Source organism: Triturus cristatus, chromosome 8 (assembly GCF_964204655.1).
Source record: "Triturus cristatus chromosome 8, aTriCri1.1, whole genome shotgun sequence".
Taxonomy (NCBI): domain Eukaryota; kingdom Metazoa; phylum Chordata; class Amphibia; order Caudata; family Salamandridae; genus Triturus; species Triturus cristatus.
Window position 1 is genome coordinate 328,143,906 of NC_140591.1, and position 20,555 is coordinate 328,164,460.

Sequence of the window (20,555 nt, forward strand, 5' to 3'; positions counted from 1 at the left end):
CAGGTCTGGTGTAAATCTGTTCAGTATTTCCTGAGAAAATAGCATTTAAAAGCATATATCTATAAGCGCGCACCGTGCGTGTACGGTAAAACTTACCGTACGCGCACGCTGCCGTGCGCGAGCGCGATTCTGATTGGTTGTTAGATCTTAGTAAACATTTGAATCGGTCGAAACCAGAAGTGTCGGCGGCCATTTTGTCTCTCGCAGTCTGAGGGGGTGAAAAACCAAGGTGGAGAACGTGAAAAGGGGGCAGGGTGGACAGTTCCTGACCCCCTAGCCTTAGTCGGGGGGTCCCAGATGGACCCTCAAGGGCCAAAATTTCCTTTAATTTTTTCGCGGAGTATGCGTAGCGCACGGTGGAAACTGAAATTCAGCGAACTGTGTAACGTCGGTGCGCGAAGCGCACCGCGCGCCCACAGCACGCGCACGGTGCGCAAAGCGCACCGCGCGCGCAAGGAGCATGAAGCGCACCGTGTGCGTACGGTACGCGCACGGTGAAAGCTTTAAAAAAAAAAAAAATACATAACTTAGCATTTAAAAAACCTTACAAGTTCACATAAAAAACCATAGGTTTCACACATGTTCTAGTTAGCTGGACATTTCACTTGTGAAAAACCATTGAAATTCCCCCGTTATAGTTGGTGCAGGCAACTATAACTCGCGCGACCACAATCCTCTGCTGATGACGTCAGATATTACATCACTGACATGTGTCTTTCTGAAAAAAAAATATTTGTAATATATGTATAGCTAAAAATTAATGGAAGAAGACCTGGGTAAATAAGTGTCTAAATACAGTTATGTAATATCTGACATCATCAGCAGAGGATTGCGGTCGCGTGAGTTATAGTTGCCTGCACTAACTATAACGGGGGAATTTCAATGGTTTTTCACGAGTGAAATGTCCAGCTAACTATAACATAACATGTGTGAAACCTATGGTTTTTAAGTGAATATATTTGACCTGCTTAAAACACATTTTACTACAAAACACCGAATTGCAATGATTTACAGTTGCAAAATGTTTTAGAATTAGCAATTTTGTCTTTATAACCCTTGTATTGAAAAACAATTACCAATCTAGTGATTCATACATTTGCATGTAATTCGGGGAGCATTATAAATAGCCCAGAGTTGATTAAGTTTGCAAGCTTGTGTAAATTTTTTTTTTAATTCTAGAATCACTGTCCTGTATGGAAACTAAGCTCACTGCGTTTCCTTATAGCGCTCGCTCTAAAAGTACCGGCTTTGCATAAATTAATTCTATATACAGGTTTAAACAACTTAGACATATGAAAGCAAACCTTGCTTTGGTAGCAGAAAATCCTTTTACCAATCCTTGCCGTGGTACCTTAAACTAGAAGGCAAAGGGTTTGTGCTGCAGGAGGATTGGGCCTACTTGTCCAGAGAGCTACATAAATTAAAACCTTTTGTCTCTGACCTTCAATGTCTGCTGCTTTGGGCTACAGGGATTCTTCACACCTGGGATACATCAAGTATTTCTTATTGGTATGGAGAATGTATCAAGCGCTCTTCACATCAAAGTGAAGTCTTCCTGCTGGAAGATCATTACCAAAAGCTTCACTCTGCAGAGGTTAGAGTTTTTTTTTCCCCCCTCCCTACCAGGTTAGAGGATAATAAATGCAACTCAAGAGGAACACTGTTCCAAGGAGACTGGGACATGATTATAAAGGTGCAGCCTAAAGGTCTGGCACGCCTTAAGGGAGGAGTGTTGAGAACCACTTTATTTGAAGAGGATGGTGATATTTGTTGAGTTTATTGCTAAAGCAGACTAAACTTGTCATAGAAAAATGTATGGAGATGGCATACCTCTTTAAAGGTGGTGTAGTGGCAGCCAATGTAGAGTAATTAACAGACTTTGTGTATGGCTTCTGTCAGAAGTGCGCAAAACCAGGTGAGTTACTTAAATCTAGATGAATTGGAGACAATGGAGATGAGTTCCTAATAGCTAGGAAGATGGATTTACAGTAATGTAATAGTGAGTTAATCCTAGCTTAAATGATTACCTTGCAACAGTTGAACAGAAGATATTAGGGATGTTTTAAAATTAGTTTGTAAGAACATAAGACTAGAGCGAAAAATTAAGGTGACCTGTGAAGGTTATCATCTATTTTCAAAGGCTTTTGATTACTTTCTCCAGGACCAGGCAGCTGTAAGAGGCCACCTAGAGCCCTCCCAAAGAGAAGAAGCCAGCCCTGTGATCAGGACCTTGGTTATTTGATCATTCTGAGCCAATGTCTGAACATCTGGATGTCTGTCATAAAGGCTTCCAGAGCAACCCTCTTCATAGAATCCAGCCGAAGTATGTTTTGAGTATCATTGGCAAAGGTATATAGACTAATGCCACGGGACCCTAATTAATGCAGGCAGTGATTTGCTCCTAAATAGGGAGGATGAGCTGAGCCCTCATGAATGCCACATTGGATAGAGAAACATTTGGACCATTAGTGACCCAGTTTTACTTTGCCTAAACACCCCCCTCCTCCCCGGAGGGAAAACCTATAACTGTTTTTATGCCTGCAGAAGATAATCTGTGATTAAGTGTCCAGCACAGCCCATGGGAGTCTAATAAAACTAAAAACTGACTTCACCCTTAATGGTCTTGCAACTATAACTGATTCCATAATCTCCCTGTTCTGAATAAGTTTTGAACATCCTCTAGGAGTTTAGTTTCTAAATGGGCACAGATGTTTAGCAACATTCTACTGCATTATGTTGACAGCACAAAGGACCGAAATCTGTAGTATGGAGTATTGGTACTTTTTTTATTAACAAAGGAATGATTGTTACAGTTTTCTGTTCAGAATTAACAGTGCCCAAGGAGAGAGATCTTATAGCGCAGGTAGCCATCTTTACAATTAGTATTAGTTATCGGTTTAGTTGTAGTTTCTATGAATGGGGTTTAAAAATATTTCCATTAAACAGTGGGCCATGTTCTAGAGTCCCACACTGATATGGGGTTAGTATCCGGAGTCGATGTGTTTATTTCAATGTTCTGTATTGTACAGAGACTGGATGCACCAAGCATTTTTTTTAAACAAATTTAATGGCCACAAACTGATTCAGCATTTACAAACCCTAAAAATGTTTTTTCAGAAGTACTAATCACATTTTAGTAGTTGGAAAAGTATTTTTTGGATCCTAAAATGTGATTGCAAAGTGAGTCGAAATCCAGAATGGACCTGCTGTATCTATACTTCACAATACCGAAACTTTAGGACCTGGCAGTTTTTGCGATGTCATCGCTATACTTTTTTGGCTTTTGCCATCCACTTTAATTGATGTCCTTTGAACTCTACACTTTACCACTGCTAAACCTTGTTAAAGTCCTTGTGCTCACTCCCCTAAACCTAGTAGAATGTGCTTCTACCGAATGGGCACATATAATTTACTTGTATGTCCCTAGTAAGGTGGTGCCCTGTGCTCATAGGGCCTGTAAATTAAATTCAACTTGTGGGCCTGCAGCACTGATTGTGCGACCCACTCGAGTATCCCTGTAAAACACGTCTCAGGACGACCATTTGCCACCTATTCAGTTCTTAACAACTATTTCCACCTGGCAGTAGGTTTATTTTGCCAGTCCCAAACCTTCCTTTTAACCCCTTCTGTGCCCCATGACGAGAGTCTCGTCATGGAGCGCGGTTGCGCTGTGCCCATGACGAGACTATCTCGTCCTGGACCCCGCCCGCTAATGAAAGGGCCGGCACAGGAGGGGGAAAGTGCGGGGCACTCAAGGGGTTAAAGCTGATAGGCCATGATACAGTGTATTTAAAAATGTTGCACATGTGCTTGTAACTGTTACATGCCCTTGTAGTGGAAATACTCTTCAAATTTGTTTTTCAGTACTGCAAGGCCTACCTCCCTTAATATAACATTGGGTTAACCATTTGGTGCATCCAGCATGTCCCTGGGTCAAAAGATTAGGTGTTACTGGCAGTTGGTCTTTGAGTATTGCTCCCAGTATTGAGACAAAGGGAGGCTAGATGTTGGCAGGATGGGTCACTCTGACTTCACGGAGTTGTCATCTGCCATACTTGCACATTGTAAAGGCTCTGCCTTAACATATAAAGAGTTTGTCACTAGTCATTTGTGTCTCCAGACAAACTGGGACCAGGGCAGAGAGGAAGGGGATGCCTGACTCATCTGGGGTGGAAACCTCCTGAACCTTCTCCTTCAAAGTGGCACCAGTTATACATGTTGGAGCCTCAGACCAAACTCTTCAGTACTCACCTGGACCTATGGAAAACTCAGGACTGCTGTGCAGCTTTGCTGCAAGGAGGGCTACCACTCTGCTGTGCTGCCCTCCTGCTAGAGTGAGAGGACTGAACTTGCATATTGAATCCAGGACTGATAAAGTGTCTCAAAGAGCTAGTTTCCTGGCCTACTGATCACAACCTCAGTGAGTCAACCGGATCGAATACGAAAGAGCAAAAAACGGTTGTGATCTGAAATTGCCTGCACTCTGGCAACCCTATTATTTCTACAGCATGCTCCCTTCCAGGGTCAACCGTTACAAAAACTCCAATTTTATACAACAAATCCTCAAGATGGAGGAGAACACAAACGTATCATCTTAACTTATTAGTCCAAATATATTAGTTTGTTACATGAAGCAACAGTTCTCGTTGTTGAGTTACATAAGAAACATAAACACCCGATCAATGTAATACATGATGGGGCAACATGAAAATTATCAAATGAACGGAGGAGAGTTTTTTTCATAAGTTATTTATTTATATATATATATATATAAAATTTTTTTTTTTGTTTTTTTTTTTATTCGTGCATTGAAAGTGTGTAATCAAAACGTCTTAACACACATCGTATACATCCTACGCATTTTGTCCCTATTTCACAGGACTTCAGGCCAAACTATGCAGGTGAATTTGTCCAACTCATGGCTATTTATACAATGAGGCGTTTTCTTCAGTTGAGTCACTCTATTTTATTCTTGAAGTATATCTTCCTCGTGATGTAATAACGGAATCAACCATCGAAAAATTCGAAGTGAATGCTCACCGCTTTGATCGGTCTCTTTTCTGTTGTCATTCCATTAGGAAATTGCTTTATGCTACACACTTGAAGTCAATAAAATCATTGAACGGGCCTCATAATACCGTTCTTTAATTTCACTACTTCCAATCCGTGTTCGATGTTCCCTGTACGTGACGGGACATCTACTGACAAGAATCCAACAATCTTGAACCCAGCACCTGAACGCTGCCATCTGTAAGTCGTGCCCTCCTAAGTGGTCCCAACCCAGTCCTGGACTCTTGCAAGTGGGCTATGCCAGGCTAGCTGTTGTCCCAGTGGAAGAGACTCAGTGCAGCTCAACACCTCACAAGACCCTATCGGAACTACTGAGCAACGCATCCTCGACTCTACTTCACATCGCAGCCCTCAGCTCATCAGAACCGCCGCTGCATGACCTCTCCACATAGGGGCCTCGCATCTCCATCTAAGCTTCCTAGGACTGCTGTTACAGAATGCATCTCCATGCAAGGACCTCGCATCGCCTCTGCTGTGTGACCTATCCCTTATATGGGACTCCGCATCCAGGATTTAAGGTGCTTTGTTCAGCGGGCATAAATGGGTCCCTGTAGCCGGCCCGCGCTCCATTGCGGTTGGCCTGATTTTGTCCCATTCTAGCGCAACCAGATAACCACAGTTGGTGCATGGTGCATTTTGGCATTATATACACTAATGACGGGAGATAATCCTTTCTGCTTCTATCTCTTGAACAGTTCTTTTTTTTCATACATTTAATACAATACCAGCACACTTAGGCAAACCACTTTATCATTCAATAGGCAGCACTTACAAAATCGGTGTGTAGGAGTGGTACAGATTAAAATGCAGGTTCACCATGATTACAGTGCTGCCAACTATCTTCGAAGGGTGTAGAGTATATGGGGAATTCTAATGCGCGATGTATGCTATTTACTCTCCAAAGAAGCCATGTAAAGGTGTGTTGTATACAGGGAATGGGTGGTACAGTTGTTTCTTCTCAGTGCATACATCCCTTTCAACGGCTTGATATTTTGTGTTCACCACTTTCAAGAAGTAATGGTGCTCGGTGTACAGAGTCTGACTTATCTGCCTGTAAACATGTATTCTGCAGTGTTTAGAATGCACTTGCATTTGTCATATTAGCATTTTTAGTGACCCCCCCTTCCCCCCCCCCCCCCATTCCATTGTCACATGAAATATCCACTTCCGCCCTTTCCTGTTGCTCATTGTTGGTGTCTTAATTTAGTGGATTTCGTTGATCTGAGCTAAGACTACAACTCCTATGCACATGTATGGTAGTTTTGGTGCTGTGGTACGTTACCAGCAACCCAATAATTTGGAGCATCTCCTTCAAGGTAGCAATGGTAACTTCAAAGTGCTACTGAAGGACCCCTTCTGTGACCAAAATAAAAAGAAAATATGTATTGACTTTATACTCTTAAACGTCATTCCAAAATACTGGTTCTTTTCTATTCACTGTGGTAAAGGTCCAGCATGTGGTCTGTTATGTTTCTTGTTAAAGTGGTGAACCACTTGCTGTTTACTATGCACTTCTGTGTACCTCACTTGGCCTGGTTTTTGCATACATGCACCATTTTGTCTTTATTAACAATATGATTATTTATCCAGTGCTTGCCAGTTGTAGGCTACCGGCACTTCTGTTTAGGGACCAGCAATTATTTTTCTGCATTGTACATTTACGAGGGCATGAGGGGGGAGAAAACTACAATTTGAAGACTAAGGAAGACTGAAAAACCATAAAGGAGGGGAAAAAAAGCAGGAACTGGTTAGAGTTGGATAATCTGGCCGGGAGTGTCTGACGCTGTTAAAGAGGCATGATGTGAATTCAGGACTGCAATTATTTATCCACTCGTGATTGACTTTCTTTACGGGGACTTACAGGTGGCCAGTGAGCTTGATGTGTCTCTTGATACAAGGTTGAACTAGCTAGTTGGATCCCCCAATCGAAGAGTGCTTCCTTTTCTAGGGCCATTACACTAGCAGATGAGTTTCGGGACCAGCAACTGTCTTCTCTTTAAGTCAAGACAAATGTCCTTATGGAGGTGTTGTAACTTAGGCCAGCCTCCTCTGAGCCTATGTTCCGATTCAATGAAGCGGCACCAACTGCTCCCTCAAAACTGCCACCTTCCCGGACGCATGGAAGCCTGCAGAGATCAAACTCTCCAATATGCCCCCTCCAGCTGAAGAAGCCATCCACCGACCCGATGGACCTCAAGAACTTCTGACCCGTCTCTGGCCTCACCTTCCCAGACATGGTCCTCAAGGGCCATCAACACCCAGTCCTCGGAGTTCTTCGAGGGTAAAACCACGTCCTGGACAACTCTCTCAATCCAGCTTCCGAACCTGACACAGCCCTCAACCGTTCTTCTCGCTGCCACCAGCATCCGCTCCCTCCTTGACCATGGCGAAACCACAGCTCTCATCCTACTGGATCTCTCAGCCACCTTCGATACAGTCTCGCACCACAATCACAAGACTACACATCTGGCATTCATTCCTTACCGGCCGAACACATTAAGTCAGACTACCTCCATTCCTTTCAGAACCGTCAGATCAGCTGCGGAGTTCCCGAGGGCTCCTACCTGAGCCCCACCCTCCAACACCTGCATGGCCCCTCTCACGGCCATCGTCCAACCATGGACTTAATACCGCCGATGCCACCTAGTTGATCCTTTCCCTCACTAACTAGCTGCCAGAACCAACTTCCACAGTGGGATGAACGTCATGGCCACATGGATGACAGTTAGCTCGAGGCAGCTCAACTCTGAGTAGACCATAGTACTCCTCCTAGGACCGCCATCTCCACTTGGTAGCCTGCCACCCCGGGAACCCCACCCACCCCCACGGACCACGCCTGCAACCTTGGCATCGTACTGAACTCACTCTTAATGAACTGCCAGATCAACGCTGTACCCTCATTCTGTTTCCACATGCTCCGTGTTTCTGGATTCTGTGAGGATTCATCTGAATGTCTTTTGGGCACGCATCACCAGCAGACTAGACTATGGCACCGCACTCTACGCCAGCATCACCCAGAAACAGTTCAGAAAAGTTAAGAACATCCGAAACGCCACCGCCAGACTGATCCTTGATTTACCCCCCCATCTCAGCCACACCCCTCAACACCTCCATCAACTCCACTGGCTCCCAGTCAATAAGAGAATCCCCTTCAAGACTCACACATGCCTACAATGCTCTCCACGACGCAGGACCAGCAGATCTGAACCACTGCCGCCTTCTGTGCACTCACCAGACAACTTTGCTCTGTCCAACTTGCCCTGGCCACCATCCCACGGATCCACAAGACCAGAACTGGAGGAAGATCCTTCTCCTACCTCACCACCAAGACCTGGAACATCCTGCCTCTCCACCTGGGGCAATCACCCTTGTTGACCCTATTCAGGAAGGATCTCCAGATCTGGCTCTTCGACTGATGCTCCGCCCAGATGGATCAGCAGCCTGCCTGTAGACTCCTCCCTTTCCCACACAGAGCGGACTGTGGCCAATAATGTCACTGCTGGGTTTGTGGGGGTCTTCCAGGGGGAAGATGGAGATCAGATGACTGGCACCAGATCACTCTTTTGGAGTTGCAGGCCATTTGTTTGGTGCTGAAGTCCAAGGGGAGGCTGGCGCAGGCTCTCGCGGATGACACCAGTGTCATATGGTACTGCAAAAAGCAAGGTTTGGTCCTGTGCCAAGAAGCTCTGGGCCTCTGGAGTTTGTAGTTACATCAGGACATCTTCTTGATTTGTTACAGGTGGCTGGTATTGCAGCAAAATTGGACCCCACCAGGGAAATGCCCAGTGCCTGCTATGGCCAGTCTGGCCCTGGTGCCTAGTGAATCCCAAATGGCATCCAGAGGTGGCACAGGGCATCATTCAACAGTAGGGAGGAACCCAGTCTACAAATGTTCACCTCCTTGTCTAAACGTTTGCACATTGGAGTTTCTATAAACTCTTGATCCATTCCGACTGGCGTGGAACACAGGGCTCCTCTGCACCGCGCCTTCCCTCACTCTTGAGCTCTAAATAAAATCAAGAACTACCAGTCTAGAGTCCTCCTAGAGGCTCTGCACCCAAACCTGTGCTATTTTCACCTCCATTCATGGATATTGAGCAGCAGCCGTTGACTGTTTGACCTGCCATCTGAGGTTGTGAGGTCATACTCTGTGTCAGGCTACAAAGCCCATTTATGCTGGACGCTGAGACAGATTTGTGGCCTGATGTGTAGTCTGCAAGACCAAGCCTTTACAAACCATAATGTTGGATGTTTTATTGTTTATTTTGTCTTTGGCCGAGCAATGCCTTACAGTAGGCACTATAGAAGTTAGTTTGGCAGTTTCATCCTTTTCTCAGTTTGCCCAACATGTATTTAAATCTCATGTTATGATGCAGTTTATTGTGAAGTTCCCTCCAAAATGTTGTTAACACTACAGTGGTCCCAAATTGGAGATCTGCACACTGATACTGACAATTAGGAAAGAGTTCAGCATGAAGCTGATGTGGACGTGCCAACATGACACGAGTCTCCAACACTTCCATGGCAGAACAAATGCTGAACCTCCTGCTGCCACTTAAGGGCACGCTGAAGTACTACTTTAAAGAGTTTCTGGGTCCAGTCTGGTGCCTGGGGAGTATTCTAATGGGGAGGAATCTGCTGTTAGACTAATGCCTGCCAGATATGATTTTGTATGTTGCACACACAAATGACCATTCTCCAATTGGAAACTAAAATGCAGGTAAAGTTGACAGTTTGAGAACAAAAGCAGCACAGACCAGCTAAGCATTGTAAAAGGCGATGGGTCTGGATTTGTTGTGCAAATCCCTGCAATTGGCATAAGTGCATGCCTCCCCTGTGGGCCTAGCAGCTGCTTCTGGGCCAGTCACTGATGTGCGTCTCGCACTTTCGCTTTTTTATTTCTTGGTTTTATTTTACATTTTGTAATTTTTACTTTCTTTTTAAATGGGTGTCAACCATGTTGCAGTTAAAGTGACTAGGCGAAAACGGTTATCTGGTGAATCACAACACATGTATGTGTTGCGATTCATGCTTTCCAACACCTGCGTCCGCATGCAGATACACAGCACCCATCATGGAATGGTTAAAAACCATTCCAGGATTGCTGCTATGTGCATATGCATCACGGTGTACCTGCACCCAGTTTGGTTATTTAACTTTAGGTTCGAGGCATATGAGCTGCAGATTGTACACTTAGCATAGGTCGCCATCTGGTGTTGGGCCCGGATGTTTGCAGTTTGTTTTTCTTCTTGGACAGTCTTTGGAAGTCACGAGTTTGGTGACTCCTCCTTCGGTCCGTACTGCGCATGGGCTTCGGCTCCATCCTCAGATTGTTTTTTTCCGCCATCGGGCTCGGATGTGATACTTCGTGCTCCGGCTTCGAACTTCTACGGTTTCAGCCTCGACGGAAAATCCTCGATTCTTCGAGTTTCTTCATCTCTCGAAGCGGCACTTTTCTCCATCCCGTACATCGACACCGGCCTTCGGGCCCTCCGCGACTCCGGTCCCGGCCGATGGAAAGGACTCCGTTCAAAAAGTGCCCAAAATGTGGGTCTAAATTTCCCCACACCGACCTCCATCAGGTGTGTAACCTTTGCCTCTCTCCGGAACACGAGGCTAGAGACTGCCCCGCCTGCAAGTCTTTTCGATCGAAGAAGACCATCCGAGATCGAAGAGCTCGACGCACCATGGCGCACTCATCCTCGGCAGCTCCACCGGACATCTTCGGAGACGACGCCGAAGCTTCGGGGCAAACACACACCGAGCAGGAGGAAGACGTCGTCAGCGCTTCCGAGGCCGACGACTCCGACGTGGAGGACGTTACACCAGCGCAGCGGGCCGTGAGTACTATGCCCCCTCCCACCCCCGCGCCGAAAACCAAAGAGACTCGGGTTACTCCCTCGCCTGCCGGCCTGGGCAAAACCAAAACCAAAACTTCGATCACCCCACCTTCGGGCCCGGTGTCGAAGCACCCAAAGTCTCATGGCAGCTCGGGATCGAGCCAGCCGACACCCGGTGCCGAAAAACAGCATCCGGCACCGAAGACTGCAAAATCCAGCTCGACTCCGAAACCACCGGTGCCGAAGCCTGGACACTCGGTGCCGACCAAACACAAACACAAATCTGTCGGCACCGACGCTCCGGCGCCGAAACATCATTCGACGCCGAAACACCCGGAGACCTCAAAAAAGCATGGCGCACACAGACCATCGAAACCCCCGGTTCCGAAATCACCGGTGCCGACAGACGACTCGACACCGTTGGCTCTGTTTACACCAGACCCTTTACAAAAGACTTTGTCCAAAGATCCAAAGACTGGGCTTTTGACTTTAACTACCAAGAAAAGACGCCTTGATGCTCCGGCTCCTCCTCCTCCACCCAAAAGGAAGGACTCTGCTACTTCTCCCCTCAGAGTGCCCTCCCCACCACCGCCTCCCCTACCCACTCCACCTCCTCCACCGCCTCCACCTCACAGGTCTCCGCCACCTTAGCCTCACTACGATCCGGCCCCATCCCCAGATCCGGATGATGGGGACCCGGACAATTACCCGGCGGACGCCCCAATGGATCCCACTCCACCAGGGACCCCAGATCCATGGGAGGATTACAATAACCCTGATATACCCAATGTACCTCAGGACGACCTATACCCATCAAGGCAGTCTCCTCCAGAGGACTCCTTAGGGTTTCATCATTTAGTGCAGAGAGCAGCACACTACCATGGGGTGGACATGCACAGTGAACCAGTAGAAGAAGACTTCCTACTGGATACATTTGATATACAAGACAAATCTACTTCCATTTTACCCATGCTTAAGGGTGTCACCAAGCACGCTACAGAGGTGTTCAAAGACCCTGTCAGAGCACTGAACCCTAGAATAGAGAAGAAGTACAAGGCGGCACCCACAGACCCTGCTTGCATCAAGGGCCCTGCTCCCCTAGATTCCCTAGTTGTCTCCACAGCTAGAAAGCGGGCTAACTCCCAATCCTCAGGAGATGCCCCACCGCCAGACAAAGAATCTAAACTTCTGGACGCGTCTGGTAAACGCACCGCCTCCCAAGCTGCAAACATGTGGCGCATTGCAAACACACAAGCACTGCTTGCGCGATATGATAGAGCACACTATGACGAACTAGAGGCTCTTATGCAGCACCTTCCAGAAAAATACAAGCACAAGGCTCATGACCTTATACAGGAGGGTAAACTAATCACAAACACCTCCATTAAGTGTGCCCTCGATGCAGCCGACACTGCTTCTAGGGCCATAAATACCAGTGTCCTGCTTCGCCGCCACGCCACGCCTGGCTCAGGATCTCAGGGTTCAAACCTGCAGTCCAGGCATCCATACTCAATCACCCCTTTGACCAGGAAACACTCTTTGGGCCAAAGGTAGACGAAGCGCTCAAAGATGAAGAAAGACACAGACACAGCAAAGTCTATGGGGGCACTCCAAACACAAGCCTCCAAACGTTCCTTTCGACGCTCGTCCTTTCGTGGCACAGGTAGAGGCTCCTCCACCGATAATGCCTCTACCTCCTACAAGTCCCCTCCTCAAAATACCTTTTCAAAGGGCAATCAGAGAGGTGGTTACAGGGGTAACAACAATAAGGGCAGGGGCAAAACCAACACCCGTTCTGCCACCCCCCCCCCGCACAATGACTCCCCTCCGCTCCCCCCCAGACCATTCCACTCCGGTCGGGGGCAGACTACAAAACTTTATCCACGTATGGGAGTCCATAACATCGGACAAATGGGTGACCCAAATCATTCGGTCAGGGTACTGTCTAGAGCTAACATCTACCCCACCCAATATCCCACCAAGGCACCGTCCAATGTCTCAAGAACATTCCACACTGCTCAAACAAGAGGTACTTTCACTCCTGCAAAAACATGCTATAGAGCAGGTCCCCGTCAACCAACGAAATCTAGGGGTCTACTCTCTATATTTCTTAATACCAAAGAGAGACGAGACCCTCAGACCCATTCTGGACCTCCGGCCTCTAAATGCCTACATACACTCAGACCATTTTCACATGGTCACTCTACAACAAGTCCTCCCACTCCTCTGCCAGGGAGACTTTCTCACAACCTTGGATCTGAAAGACGCATACTTTCACATTCCAATACACCCCTCTCACAGGAAATACCTCAGGTTCGTGGTGGACGGGCAACATTACCAATTCACGGTTCTCCCCTTCGGGGTCACCACCGCACCACGGGTGTTTACCAAATGCCTAGCAGTAGTAGCAGCACACCTCAGACGTCAACATATTCACGTCTTCCCTTACCTAGACGACTGGCTGATAAAAGCCGCGTCCTACGACCAATGTGTGCAGCATACAAACAGCACCATCCAACTGCTCCACCAGCTAGGCTTCACGGTGAACTACCAAAAGTCCCACCTCATACCATCTCACACAAAGCAATACCTCGGGGCCACTATAGACACCTCCAAGGGTATTGCCTATCCAAACTCAGCCAGAATCACAAGCATTCAAGCCTTACGCAAAACATTCCTTCCTCAGCACTCTCTTCCAGCAAGAGTGTTTATGAAGCTCATAGGAATGATGGCGTATTGCATTTTCATAGTGCCCCATGCAAGACTCCACATGCGTCCACTTCAAGAGTGCCTAGCACAACAGTGGAACCAGGCCCAGGGTCAGCTGACGGATCTGGTGTTGGTGGACGGCCGCACACATCACTCTCTGCAGTGGTGGAACACCACAAACCTTTCCAAAGGGCGGCCGTTCCTGGACCCGGTTCCGCAAGTGACTCTAACAGCGGACGCATCGCTCTCCGGCTGGGGAGCGCACCTTTTACACCTCACCATGCAAGGTCTATGGACGCCACAGCAAAAATCGCTCCACATCAACCATCTGGAGCTCTTGGCGATCTTTCTAGCCCTAAAATCTTTCCAAAAACAGATTTCGGGCAAAGCAGTCCTCATTCGCACAGACAATATGACTGCAATGTATTATATCCAAAAACAGGGGGGGGACACACTCTCCCCAGCTCTCCCGCTTAGCCCAGAGCATATGGAGATGGGCAATTCCTCAAAACATCTTTCTCCTGGCACAGCACGTTCCAGGTGTACAAAACACCATGGCAGATCTGCTCAGCAGACAAACGCAACAAATACACGAATGGGAACTGCATCCACAAGTTCTTCACCCATTCTTCCAACAGTGGGGGCATCCTCAGATAGACCTCTTCGCCACCCACGAAAACAAAAAATGCCCAAGCTTCGCCGCCAGATACCCACACCCATTGTCCAAGGGCAATGCGATATGGATGAACTGGTCAGGCAGATTTGCATACGCCTTTCCACCTCTCCCACTAATTCCATTAGTGGTCAGGAAGCTACAACAGCACTCCCTCACACTCATTCTGGTAGCTCCGACGTGGGCCAGGCAGCCGTGGTACACCACGCTACTACAACTGTCAGTGGTACCACATCAAAAACTGCATCTATCCCCATGCCTCCTAACCCAGAACCATGGAGAAATCAGGCACCCGGACCCAGCTCAGCTCAACCTGGCGATCTGGCTCCTGAAATCCTAGAATTCGGATACCTTAACCTTCCCCCTGATTGTATGAACATCATCATGGAAGCCAGACGTCCTACCACTAGAGCATGCTATGCCGCAAAGTGGAAAAGATTTGTAATTTACTGCCGCAACAATACAATCAACCCTCTAGATGCATCCATACAGCACATCATATGCTATCTGCTCCATCTTCACAGGGGTAACCTGGCATATTCATCCATACGCCTACACCTAGCAGCGATCGCTGCTTATCTACAAAACAGGCAGCATTTATCACTCTTCAGAGTGCCCGCTATTAAAGCCTTCATGGAAGGCCTTAAACGAGTAATTCCTCCCAGGGCACCACCTTCCCCTGTATGGAATCTAAATTTAGTTCTTACACGACTAATGGGTCCGCCCTTCGAACCAATGCACAAATGTGAGCTACAGTTTCTCACCTGGAAAACAGCTTTCCTTGTAGCTATCACTTCCCTTAGAAGGGTTGGTGAAATACAAGCGTTCACCATACAGGAACCCTACATACAAATGCATCACAGCAAGGTCATACTTCGCACAAATCCGAAGTTTCTGCCCAAAGTCATTTCCCCCTTCCACCTCAATCAATCAGTGGAATTACCTGTCTTCTTCTCGCAACCCCAATCTGTTGCAGAAAGGGCCTTACACACACTTGATGTAAAAAGGGCGTTACTATACTACATACAAAGAACGCAACCCTTCAGGAAGACTAAACAATTGTTCGTTTCCTTCTCTCCACCACATAAAGGCAACCCCATTTCAAAATCGGGGATAGCTAGGTGGATTGTAAAATGCATACAAATTTGCTATCAAAAGGCAAAGAGAACATGATCTGTTCCCCCTAAAGCCCACTCTACAAGAAAGTTAGGGGCTTCTATGGCTTTTCTAGGGAATATACCCTTAGATGACATCTGCAAGGCAGCCACATGGTCTACACCGCACACCTTCACAAAACACTACTGTGTAGATGTGCATTCCAAGCAGCAAGCTAGGGTGGGCCAGGCTGTACTAAAGACACTTTTTCAAACAGCTGCAACGGATACCGGTGGTCGCCGCTAAGGTTGGGTACTGCTATATAATCTATGCTAAGTGTACAATCTGCAGCTCATATGCCTCGAACGGAATATGCTACTTACCAGTATGCATCTGTTCTTGGCATGTAGAGCTGCAGAGTTGTACACGCCCACCCGCCTCCCCGGCTACCTGTATCCGTTCCAGTACATCTTATTTAGATACAACACATGGGTTTCTCACTGTTATTACTACGCTCCATCATTTCCCTGTTGGCGAAAAACAATCTGAGGATGGAGCCGAAGCCCATGCGCAGTACGGACCGAAGGAGGAGTCACCAAACTCGTGACTTCCAAAGACTGTCCAAGAAGAAAAACAAACTGCAAACATCCGGGCCCAACACCAGATGGCGACCTATGCTAAGTGTACAACTCTGCAGCTCTACATGCCAAGAACAGATGCATACTGGTAAGTAGCATATTCCTTTTCCAACAAGGCTGACATCCATTTTAGACCGCAGCAGAAAAAGGTGCCTTGGCAAAGAAAGTAGGTCGCGATTCACCTCTCTGAAGCAGTGACCTATTCTTTCCCAGTGCTTATTTCAAGTGTTTTTTGCTCTGGGTGCTCCATCAGATGTCGTCTTTTGACTCCCAAAAAGTTGTCATGCTGCACAGTTCGGGGACTTTACTGCTATCCCCACATGGACAAGCATGGGTGACGGTGGTTCAAACTGATCACCGTAATACAGTTTGCAGTGAACTCAACCTGAGTGTATCCTGAGTTGAAGGCTTATTTAGGCTGGGCTTTCAGACTTATCTTTAAGTAAAGTTGCAGTTTAAGGTCCCATTCCTGTCTTTGGCATGATCACCTCCCATCATGGTTTGGCTGCTACTTTCAGGTGGAGCTGTGGGCAGTTTTCCACACCTTTATTATTCTTTGTGCATGCCTTTTTTTAATTCTAAACTTCAGTTTTTCTTTACTCGTTAAATCATTTTTCTGTTTGTTCTTTTTTAGAAGATCACATTTGTGAGGTCTGTGAGAAGAAATTCAAACGTAAGGATTTTCTGAAACAACATCAGAAGACTCATTTGAGTAAAAGGGAAGTATATAAGTGTCCAATAGAAGACTGCGGAAGGAAGTACACAACTGTGTTCAATCTCCAAAGCCATATTCTCTCATTCCATGAAGAGGCACGACCCTTTGTTTGTGAACACTCTGGATGTGGAAAAACCTTTGCAATGAAGGCGAGCCTTGATAGGCATGCTGTCATGCATGATCCTGAGAAGAGAAAATTAAAGGTAGGCATGCTTCTGCTGCTCTTCACCAACTGTTAAAAGGTCCCAGTCAATTGAAGTTTGATCTTGAGTGAGTTGAAGCTAGGCTGGCAGAGCATGTGCTATTGAATGATTTTGCCTAAATGGAGATGCAATACTTGTCAAAGTTTGCAAGTACAGATTGATTTACAAACCTCCTTACATGGAGAAAAGCGGCAAATGAGGTTTAGCATATTGCTTAATAATGGTGGAAGTGTCAATTAAGAATTTATTTTAAAGCCATTTTTAGACTTTCATTTACATGTTTTACTCAGTTTGGTATTTGTAAGGCATTGCAAACTCTTGGCATCCTGGGTGGGAGGAATAAAATTTTTTTTTATGGCTGTTCAGTGAGAGCGATTGCCTCCTATAATTTGGAGGCCTAAACAGCTGCTTTCTATTCTATTGGTTTGACTACTTATGATTTCATTGAAATTACATTAAACTTGTAGCCATTCCTTTGATTGGGGCCAGAATCGTGCAGTTTCCGGAAGTATTTGAATTTTAGTAACGTTTAAGGAGTACAACCTCACCTTGATGCCTTTGAAGTCCTAAGGTTATCACTTGTGATTGCATAGGTCATAACTTGTTGTTTTGAAACCTGATAATCCTTCTCCCATGAATTCTGGTAAAATATGCTGCTCCTAAATTTTATATTACATCTTCTGAGATGCAGCCTGCTGAACTTGTGTGATGAGTTGTTGGTCACAGCTAGTCATTCAGCTAGAAATGTATTAGTCTCTCAGCCAAAACCAAGTATTTGTGTTGATATGGCCGCTAATAATGGGAAGTTTCAATGGAGCAAAGCGGAGGTGGTCCTAATTTTCACAAAGGATATTTCAAAAATCTGAATTGAAGACCAAATCGGTGAGAGAGAGATCAGTCTTGTGCAAAGTAACCGAAGCACCATCCTTTCTGTACCACACAAACTGAATTTAGGGCCCGATTCACAGAACTAACTTAAGACAAAATCCTAAACTTACTACCATTTTGGTATTCACAGAAGGCACTTACTTATTTTGGTATTCACAGAAGGCACTTACTCATTTCGGTCTTTACAGAAGTTAGGAGTCCTAACTTTAGGACTCCTAAATGCCTTCTGTGAATACCGAAAGCCTTAAAATTGGGATTTTTCTCAGTTTAGTAGTTGTAAAGTTAGGAGTCCTAACCTTAGGACTCCTAAATTGAGAAAAATCCTAATTTTAAGGCTTTCGGTATTCACAGAAGGCATTTAGGAGTCCTAAAGTTAGGACTCCTAACTTCTGTGAATACCGAAATGAGTAAGTGCCTTCTGTGAATACCGAAATGAGTAAGTGCCTTCCGTGAATACCAAAATGGTAGTAAGTTTAGGATTTTGTCTTAAGTTAGTTATGTGAATCGGGCCCTCCGTCTTTATTACTTTACTTTAGGAGCATGTGGTAATTGTTCAAAAATCTTGTCCATAATTTTACGATGAGCTGCTCATCCTGTAATTTCAAAAATATTTTTTTTAATAAAATTAGCAAATTCACATCCAAGAGAAGGCTGGGCAAAAAACTGTTTAGGACTGTATTTGGTAAAAACCTTCAGTCACAAATTAAGTAAATGTTGCAAAAATATTCAGTCACCCTGTCTCAAAGTACAGATCAAACCACACGCACGCACTATGGAAGTAATGGTGCATCATGGTGCTTCAGCCCACCTCTAGGCTTGGTGCTTCAGCCCACCTCTAGGCTTGGTGCTTCAGCCCAAAGACCTGAGCAGCTGATTCATAGGTTCTGTAATCTCATTGGCAGATGCAGGGTCCCTTACTTGGTTGGGTAGGTGCTGTTCTGTCAATGGGAGATGTTTTCCCCAGATCCCTTGATTGGGGGGGGGGGGTTAGTTGCTCAGGATTGGCCAAGAAGTCCTGCGTCTGTGGGTTTATTTTTTATTGTTTTCCAAACTGAATTCTCAAACAAAAATCCTTGCAAGAAAAAGCTCATAAAACCTGCTCTTGTGTGCTGGTCTGAGAAATCGAACACCCATCTCTGGATTTGGGACTTCATATTAATCCATGTAGCAGGGTCCATTCCACTTGTCATTTCTATATATATATTGGGTTCGACCGTGGAGGTTTGCACCGCCCTGACAAACTAATTAAGGGTCTGGCAGTTCTGAACTTGATCGGAATCTGAAATCTGCACGAGTTGGTTGAATATTGCGAAGCTGGAATGCTAATCTGAGGCCCACTGGAGGGCGCAAGATTTGTCCTTGTAAAGTTTTGAAAGCACAAAACCCACTGGAGGGGAAAAAACGGCAAAAGGAACCACAAGTTCCGACGTGCACCAGAATGAAATTCACCATGAAGGCACACCGGAGGCCAATAAAAGGAGCAAGCACGTAGGGAACTGTGTTAGCCGAGTACTGATGTGTCTTCAAAAGCCTCTGACGAAGGAGCATGAATGCTCGGAAACGCGTAAGTCAAGAGGACTACAAATATCGGACTAGGATGCCAGTTTCTTTCAATAAATAGTTTTGTTAAACACCAACTCGGAGTGCATCCTTAATGCAGAACAGTTTTGGAGGATATATATATATATATATATATATATATATATATAATATATAAATTTCTTTTTTTTTTTTTTTTTTCCCATTGCCTCCCTATTAATGGAGACTAGGCTGTTGGCAGTTGGAGGCACCATTTTGAGCCAACTCTACTACTGCAGCACTTTCTGGTGTCCTCTGCAACTTTACTAAATCACTTGCATCCAATTCAGAATTCCCCAGCCTGATTGGCTTTGAGTTTGCCTAAGCATTCCTCCAATTCCAAAAAAAATCTACATTGATTCCTGATGGCCAAACAGATTGAATTCAAGCTTTGCATTGACCAGGGCTCCAATATCTGCAAAATCAATTTTATCACCACCTTCCTTATTGTTGCCTGATATCGGCTGATGATTGTCTCTTGACGGTCTCTGGGATTTTTCTGACCCGGGTGGAGGCTAATCTGTGGATCTAACTTTTGCATATAAGGCTGCAAGATACTTTCAGTTCGAACCCAGCAGTTTTACTATTTTTTGGCAGTGTTCTTCTGAGTAAGTGGTTGGAGAGTCTGAGGCATGTGTCCGTCTGACAGCTGGGATGTGAAGCCTATTGGGGGTTTATCTGGAGAACCATCTGATGACATTTATGGTAACGGGAGGAATTCAATGTTCATGGTGTTCTAGCCTCTGGTAGCTTGACGTCTCGGGTTGGATGTATTCGAGGCATGCTCTGAGTCTTTGATCTTGGTTGTGGAGATTTTTAAACCGTTTGGTGATGTCTGTGTACTGGTGGATCTTGATCAGCTGTCTGCAGGGATGGTGTTCAAAGGTTACATGTAAAGGTTGCAAATGATGGGTAACCGGATGGAGCGCAGATGATTGGGAAAGTCTGGGATCTAGTTGTTCCTAAATGTTGTGTTCCAGTTAGGGAGGTGGGAAGTAAACCATAGTTTGATTGTGACAGTGATGCCGATGCAAGTGTTCATGTTGTGAGTCAGTGCAGGATGGTTTGTGTAACTGCAGAGACTAGCAAGACCTGGAGGCAAGGTTTGTTGCGGCAGGGAGACTCGTTGTCTACTCAAAACATGGC

The 20,555-nt window shown here is 45.8% G+C and overlaps 1 protein-coding gene across 1 annotated transcript in view; it reads left to right on the forward strand.

Annotated features, from left to right (window-relative positions):
* Nucleotides 1–20,555, forward strand: part of GTF3A (general transcription factor IIIA) — a 115,203-nt gene that overhangs the window by 46,306 nt on the left and 48,342 nt on the right. The window contains exon 7 of the mRNA XM_085621629.1: nucleotides 16,660–16,943. Coding sequence (XP_085477755.1) covers nucleotides 16,660–16,943 — 284 coding nt within the window. The remainder of the gene's footprint in view (nucleotides 1–16,659; nucleotides 16,944–20,555) is intronic.